This window comes from Octopus sinensis, linkage group LG12 (genome assembly GCF_006345805.1).
Source record: "Octopus sinensis linkage group LG12, ASM634580v1, whole genome shotgun sequence".
NCBI lineage: Eukaryota > Metazoa > Mollusca > Cephalopoda > Octopoda > Octopodidae > Octopus > Octopus sinensis.
In genome coordinates, this window is record NC_043008.1 from 68,043,108 (window position 1) to 68,052,058 (window position 8,951).

The 8,951-nt window shown below is 34.2% G+C and overlaps 1 protein-coding gene across 2 annotated transcripts in view; it reads right to left on the reverse strand.

Annotated features, from left to right (window-relative positions):
- Positions 1-685: 685 nt before the first annotated feature.
- LOC118765659 overlaps positions 686-8,951 on the reverse strand; it is a 9,456-nt gene continuing 1,190 nt past the window's right edge. The window contains exons 2-4 of one of the 2 annotated variants that reach the window (XM_036508041.1): positions 4,916-5,127; positions 3,200-3,396; positions 686-2,936 (exon numbers count right to left, since the gene is read on the reverse strand). In XM_036508041.1, coding sequence (XP_036363934.1) covers positions 2,894-2,936; positions 3,200-3,396; positions 4,916-5,098 — 423 coding nt within the window. In that variant the 5' untranslated portion in view covers positions 5,099-5,127 and the 3' untranslated portion in view covers positions 686-2,893. Of the gene's footprint in view, positions 3,397-4,915; positions 5,128-8,951 lie in introns of both variants that reach the window. The other variant, XM_036508040.1, reaches the window with a different exon arrangement.

Consider the following 8,951-nt stretch of genomic DNA (forward strand, 5'->3'; position numbering starts at 1 on the left):
TCCAGTGCCTACATATATATATATATATATATATATAATGTCTTGCAAACAACTTGCACATGCAAGTGCTACCAGTTAAAAGCTCCATATACCGGAAGCTAGCAAGTGTATGGGGTCATCAGGAGAGAATGCGCGCCATTTCGGGGCCTACCTCTCGACAGCATCAATGCGCACCGGCCCCCCTCACTGATATGAGGCCCCGCTTGCTAGATCAGCTGGTTATGAAGAACTCAATATACTTCTAGCCATCGCTCATCGTCTCTTTTTAACTAAATCCAGTGGCTATATATGTATGTATGTATGTATGTATGTATATATATATACATATATGTATGTATGTGTGTATATATGTATGTATCTATCATTTATCTTTTGCTTGTTTTAGTTAGTCATTGGACTGTGGCCATGCTAGGACACCACCTTAAAGGGTTTTAATTAAACAAATCAACTTTAGTACTTGCATTTTTTTTTTGAAGTCTGCTGTTGGTCTCTTTTCTCAAACCACTATGTTATGGGGATACAGACAAACCAACAACAGTTGTCAAACAATAGTGGGGGACAAAAATAATATAAACACAAATACACACACAGACACACACATGCATGCACATTCATGCACATGACTGCATACATAGGCCCATGTACACCTTTTTTTTTCCAGTAGAAAGAGACAAACATTAACTCATTTTGATATAAAATAATATTTTATTTATCACAGCGTAGACATAGATGAGCTTCAAAACCCTTGAACTATTACTGAAACAACAAAAATCATTCAAGGTTTTATTGTAAATAATAGAGTGAACATGTTTGAATATTTCCACATTTAAAAAAAAATCTTGTCAAAGAATGAAGAGGAAACCATTCATGACTTTTTTTTTTTGTAGTGTCTCAGAGACTGAAAAGACTGATGAGGAAAAGGTGGTGGAGGAGACATTGACAAGATGATGGTGATGAGGATGATGACGATGATGATGATGACAACGACGACGGTGATGATGATGACAATGAAGATGATGATGATAGTGATGATGAGGGGGGCGGTAATAAGGATGATGACGAGGATGATGGTTATGGTGCCAGCGGTAGTGGTAGTAATGATGAGGAGGAAGATGAGGATGATGACGACAACAACAACAATAATAGTAACCATAATGATGATAATGGAGTTTTAACCCCTACCATACAATTCAATGTAAATAATGACTACAATGATGTACAGTATATCTATGGCCTGGAATCTCCATCAAACTGTAACATGAATGGAAGTATAGATACTTAAGTCAACCCCAGTATATTACTGGTGTATAGAGGGGAATACATTTATCTGGATGTATCCCCAGAATATCACTGATACATAATAAATGGTTGATATTCAACTACAGTAGATATGTATATATATGGCCTGGCCTCACCATCATACTGTTACCTGGGTCTACCCCTAGTGTATTACTGGTGCATGTATTTTAACAACATTGGGATTTGAAATTTCAGAGGTCAGATTCCAAACTATTTAGATTGCAACATTCAATTTGTCCATAAGTAATATATTTCTGTTACATAGTATGTTTATCAACACAGGAGAGAGTTGTAGAGTAATATGAACTTAATGTGGATTTGAACTCTCAGTGACAGATTCAATGCTAACCTCAGTGAATATTCAGCTGTAAACATTTCTATTGAATACATCTGAAAACACACAGTTGTAAACAATGAGAGCACTGTAAAATTAATGAGGTCTTTCTTACCTTACAGTACTAAATTGTATCCTTCCTGTGATCTTGCAGACAGGAATCAGGAACTTCTGACCAAAATCTCCCACCCACTAAATCATCAATCATTGCAGCCAACTTTGATGTTGGATCATGACTGATTCTGATAATAGGTTTCATATGAAGGGTAGTGTACAATAATGCCCCCCACCCAACAAAACACACAGATTAAAAGCTTATATTTCTCAGCTCTTAAGAAGCAACCAAGAAGGTAGCAGGAGCACTGTAAAATCAGTGTGTGTTACATCAGTTTACAATGTTATCTTCAAGTATTTCCATGATATTGGAGCATGATGAAAGTACTTACACTGGGATCATGTCTAATCTCTTGACTATTCCAAAGTGAACCAGATATGGATGAAATACTTCAGGACTTAATGCAAGTCAGTCAGACTCGGTGAAAATTTTTCTCATTTTCAGTCAAACCATGACTATTTCAGAAAGAATCTTTTTAAAAAGGTAAATACAGGCTGAATATAATAGGTCTTATAGTGACTTGACTTTCTAAAGTTTCATGGCAATTTTCCTTGAAAAGTTTTTTGTCAATATTATGGTCTATTTGGAGATTCTGGAGAGAATCTTTGTGCAAGAGAATTCATCACTACACATCTTGTAGTATATTTCCTAATGATTCCTTTTTCACATGATTATAACCGAAATATTTTTTTTTTGTCATTTTGCAGTAGAATCAAAGGTTCTTGGAAGTAAAACCATTCTGTAGCATTATTACTGAAGATTCTCATGTCTTAGCAGTTTTCTTTACCAACTTGTCACCAAAAGACTTTTAAATCTTGCAGTATACTTTAAGATTGTTGAAAGGACCATTTTAAATAGAAATCATCTTTTTACCACAACAATATAGCAGTGTTTTTCTTGAATGTTCTGTGCTGCTTTCTTCAACCAGTCTGCTACTAAAATACTTTTATCTCTTGTGAAACTCTTTAAAATTCCTGAACGGTTGTTTTAAACAGAAACCATCTATTGACCACAACAATCTAGTAGTGTCTTTTTTAATGTTCTGTGCCATTTTCTTCAACCAGTCTGCTAATAAAGTACTTTTATATCTTGTAGTACACTTTAAGATTCTTGAATGGACTATTTTATGTACTGACCACAACAATCTAGTAATGTCTTTCTTGAATTTTCTGTGCTGTTTTCTTCAACCAGTCTGCTACTAAAATACTTTTATCTCTTGTGAAACTCTTTAAAATTCCTGAACGGTTGTTTTAAACAGAAACCATCTATTGACCACAACAATCTAGTAGTGTCTTTTTTAATGTTCTGTGCCATTTTCTTCAACCAGTCTGCTAATAAAGTACTTTTATATCTTGTAGTACACTTTAAGATTCTTGAATGGACTATTTTATGTACTGACCACAACAATCTAGTAATGTCTTTCTTGAATTTTCTGTGCTGTTTTCTTCAACCAGTCTGCTACTAAAATACTTTTTAATTTTGTGGTACATTTAAAGAATATAAACATTGATTCTGTTTGACTGACAATCAAATAATGTTTGCCATTGAATGCAATTAGCTGAGAATCAGAAATACTTTTTATGCAATATGTAATTCCCATTAGCGAAACCATCTCAACATCTTGATAAACAAAACAGCAAATTATTTCCTAAAATAAAAACAAATAAACAAAAAATATAAATAGCTTGAAATTTTTAATTAATTTTATTTTTGTATATTTAAAAAAGTTCTTTTTTGGTATGTGTGTGTGTTTTTTTCATTCAATGTTTATTTTTTGGTGGGGATGGAAATAAAAATATAAATATTAAAGTGTTTGTCTTTTTGTATAAACAAGATCATACTTGCAGATATAAGGAGGACAGATAACTGCGCATGTGTAAGAATCTGTGTGTATGTATGTGTGTGTATGTGTGTGTGCATGTGTGTGCATGCATGTGCATGTGTGTGTGTGTGTTGTCAATAGAACAGAAACACACTTCCAAATAAACTAATTCTGCAACACAGGTTCACTTTCTACTCGAGAATTATATCCCAAATTATTATCAAAATGTGATGGAAATTATTCCAATTTTACAAAGTTCCTTTACTGCTCAGAGTGGTGATCCCTGATTCCTCAGAAGGATTTGAACTCAGAAAATAAGGTTATACAATTAAATACTGCAAAGTATTCCATTCTATGCTCACCATCAATTCTTAATAATTATAATAATTGTCTCAAATTTTGGCATGAGGCTAGAAATTTTGAGGGAAATAGATTAGTGATTTTTAGGTTGCGAAGCCAATCCCACTCAAAAGGTCCTTGAATAAGGGTTGTTTAAGGATGTTGAATGAAACACCCATGTTTCTAAGGGTGAATTATCCAAACTCCAAAGAATTCCTCTCAACACATGGCTATGATGCTCCCCCACTACTTCTGCTCGTGATCAGAGATGCACATATCATAGACCACTAAGGGACCTGGTCAACTGGTTATGGTCAAGCAGCTAACAAGCAAATCTGTGGTATTGAGCAGAATATTTGCTGTAGCCCATCTTTTATACCAAGACAAAACAATGTACATGATAGCTATTTCCAATTTCCTTTATATCCCTCTTGATGCCTTCTGATACTGTTCCTAAGGACCAAATAATAATTGACACTATCTTCACCTTCTTCATTTTCCATAGCCAGGCTATTTCGTAGTTAAGAGGGTTGTATCTATTTATCTTTTCACCTTCCTTCTTGACTATTCTTGGGTCATTCTTAATAATAATAGTTTCTGTTGACTAGTAGTATGTTACATAAAGGTAGTTTGTATTAAATTGACAAATTGTTTCATTCACGCTTTTGTTCAGAACATTCAATACTATAAGAGATGGAAATGGTTTTCAACATAAAATGGAAACCATTTGTCAGCTTCATTTTCCCTTCTAAGACAGGCTGTTGGATAGGTGAAACTGTTACAAGGCTAGGCAAGGCACCTTTCCCAGCCCTTTGCAACCAGCAGATATCAGTAATTTTAAAAACTAAAAGAAACATAATTTCCTTGGCTCAGTTAGATAAGAAACTGCCTCCCCCATCACCACCACCTTATAAAGCTTATATTGATTATATAAGAGTTATATTGATTTCCTTAAATTTCTTTTGATTATATGAGATTTATATTGTCACCATAACAAAAGTCTTACCTTAAATTCATTCATGTTGATATGAAATTGGGGAGAAGCAGCAATCACATTGCCATTCTTACAGACTATAGCACCTTCTTTCAACTCCCAGTTTCGCAACTTTTTCACTACATGGTGCAACCATTTCTTCCATGCAACAGTTTTGGTCAGATAACCAATTGGAACAAATACAATATCATGCATCTTTCTAATACAAAACAATTCTTGATTATCTGAAAAAGAAATAGAAAAAAGATATTAAAATAATAAATAATGTGACATGGTGTAGTGGAGGATAATGGTGGGGGAGCAAACAACAGTTTGTTTACTTAGAACTAAGAGTACAAAGAGAATAGAGTTATTTTTTAACACTTTCATTGCCATAATTTTGTTGAAATACATTGTCTTTCTTTCAATTCATTATGAAACGAATGAAGAATTTAGCAAAATAATTTGGTCGTTGTTAATTTGGTCTTTGGAACATAAATTAACACGGAATTTTGATTGGAGGTTTTAATTACCATATTTGATGGCCTATAAGACACACCTTTTTTACCCAAAAGTGGCTTTTAAAATCCCTCTGTGTCCAATGCACTCAATGTAGGCTCAAAACTCACTCAAAACAGTATGTATGTTTACAAAACGTGTGCTGCCATCTGTTGGTGAACAATCCTCTATGGTATGTTTATATCGAATGTGGATTCAATAAATTGCTTATAATTACCGGTAATAACAAAGTTATACAGGTAAGTGGAGAATTTAAAACATTAATTCAGTGGTAATTTATTTTACAAAAGTATAGCCTAGACTAGGGTGCATCTTATGCACTTGCGCATCTTATAGGCCATTAAATACAGTAAATATCTTTGAAGCAAGAAGTTTGTATTGTGAAACCAGGATCAGTCTCAGGCAACTTGGTATCGAAATGGTAAAACAGAAAGTTTGTACCATAGAACCAGGGTTGGTCACAGACAGATTAGTCTCAAAAGGGTTAAATTTTAGTATCTTGGCCTACATATCATAAACATAGATATCCTTTCCTTGCAAACATATAAAGACATTAAGCATATTCTTCTTTGCATTTAGGGTTGCAATTTTGCAGAAGTAGTGGAATGGTATTGAAAACATGTAAAAGTTTCATAATTGCTTTTAAAGTGCCATGGCTTATCTTTTGTTTCATGAGTGGTATATTAGGCAAATTGGGTATCACTTTAAAATGTCTTGTGTTATTACCTTCTATAGAGTTGGAAATATCAGAAATAAGACTATTAATTCCTCCTATGCTACCCATGGGAATGTCTGTCTCGCATCTGCTTAACACCATTGAAATTAGAGATAATTATTTATACTGTGTCACATCATTTGAGTAGAAGTGAATGTTTGTATTTTCTCTCTGGTGATGATGTATATAAACGTATCTTCATCATTCTCGTTATCCTCATCATTGTCATTGCCGTTGTCATTGTCATTTTCATCGCCATCATTGCCATCATCAACATCACCGTCATCATCAACACCAGCAGCAGCAGCAGCTGTAGTAGTAGTGACATCATCATTATCATTATTATTGTCATCATTGTTATCATCATCATCATCATCATCATTTTCACATCCACTTTCCTTGATGGTGCAGGTTGTAGCAAGACTTATTGAGGCATAATTTTACAGCTGGATATTCTTTCTGTTGCTACCCACCCCCCACCATAATTTTTCAATGCATTTTTATTGCAATGGTTAAAAGGCAGCGCTACAGGATGTATCGCTTACAGGGAATATAAATACAGCATCAATGCTCTTTCACTCAAACTGCATCATATTAACACACATGGAATATAATCATACAAAATATGCAAACCATACATGCATGCATATACATACATAAATACATAAATTCATAAATATATACACGTTGGGCTTCCAGCCCACTCACAAAGAGGGATTGGTCAGCCTAAGACTACAGTTGAAAACACTTGCTCAAAGTATCACTCAAGGGGATAAAATATAGAATCTGGAAACATGTGATTACAAATCAATTTCAGTATCAATACATCCATACATGCACCTATGTGTGTGTGTGTGTGTGTGTGTGTGATTAAAATCAAAATAAGCTACAAGGTTACTTATTTTGATTTTAATCACCTTACTTTGAAACTGTATGGATAATACCATACTAAATTCTGGTGCCTCAACTTAAGCACCATATTTATCTGAATCTATATATAAAAATGAGGAGTATGAGATTTTTTTGAAAGCATCTCAGTTTCAGTCTTCCTTCCATATACTTATGTACCATATATCCTCAAGTATAATCCGCATTTTTTTCCTAAAATTTAAAGGTCAAAATCCCTAGGGCATACTATATACGAGGTTAAAAGTGAAAAATATTTTCTAAGTAATGTCTGATGTCGGGCGTGAAAATACATTAAGCTAAACCTGAAAGCAATGAAGTCATAAAAGAATCATCCATAACTTGCAGTAAGCAACATTTATTAAAATAAAAGTATTCAGAACACAGAAAAATATGTAACAAAAACAATTTGCAAACATATTTACATTCCCATATAACAGTTAAAAACATCATCATTATTGCATTACGCATGCACGGAAGTGTTTGTTCGACTGGGTGCTGCTGGCTTAATTACACATAACTCAAGTTAGAGAAGGGGTGCATATTATACACAAGGTTTAGGTTTTTCAGAGGTACAGCTGCCTAAAAATCCCCTGCATATTATACTCAAGGGTGGACTATACTCGAGGATTTTCGGTATATAAAGAGGAAATTTTGTGTACATATTTAGAGTTAAATTGTTGGTATAACCATGATGTTCTGGTGATCGGATGAACTAACTTTCTTTCTTTGCATTAATTTGTAAAAATACCACTGTATTGTATAATGCTGAGCATACATATCAATGCAAGCATGTAAGCATAATTTCTTTCAAACTGAAATTAACACTACATGAAGATTGCAAAATGGGTGTAATCCTATGGAAGTTATATGGTTAAATAAATATATATTCGCCTCTCATATCTCATATCTCCTGAATTTATATACACACACACACATAAATGTATATTTATATATACATGCTTATGTACATTGAAATAGATGTATGTATACATACATATACATATTAAAACATATATATACACACATACTCACATGCTTGTACATACATACATATATATATATATATATATATACATGAATACCTACCTACCTACCTACCTACCCACCTACATACATACACACACACACACACACACACACACACACACACACACAAAGACATACAGGAGAGGGACAAGTTTTAACAAATGTTATATCACCTTAATGCTTAAAAAAAGGGAGTCTTGACGTTTCAGACACTAGTCCTTTCTCAGAAGGACTAGTATCTGAAACATCAAGTTTCCATCAACCAAATTCACTCACAAGTCTTCGGTCAGTTTGGGGGTATCATATTAGACACTTGCCCTAAGGTGTTACACAACTCATGCCTGCATCTCACTGAGGTCTACACCTAAGCCATGCTTGCATCTAATCTATGTCTTTGTCTAGCCATGTCTGATGTATAACAGTTGTGTGAAGTAAATTTCTTGAAATTTACAGGGGAACAATAATTACAAATGTTCAAGCAGTGAACATTACTTTGTCAAGAGATTGAAAATCTTGAATTGTTGTATTCCATCCATTCATCCATCTTTACCACCCACTATTTCAGTGTGTAGAGGTGGTGGCGGGGCATCATAGAGATAGAGTCCTCAGGCTCTTCCATCATAGGGTCCAATTAGAAGCAACCATCTTTGCACTTCCTGGCTGGATTCCAAGTATGACCACCTGAGACTATAGATACTATCCAACTAGATCATTCCTAATCTAGTCCTACATCTCCAGCCAGTAAGCTTTACTTGAAGAATCTGCCTTGCAATGGGCCATGTTCATGAGTTATATGAAGCAAGAGGCTGAATTGTATGCTAGAATTTCTGGTGATGGCACAATAATGGGACAGCTCCAGCATTCAATTCTCAAAAGAGGAGAGTGAAGTAAAAAAGCTAA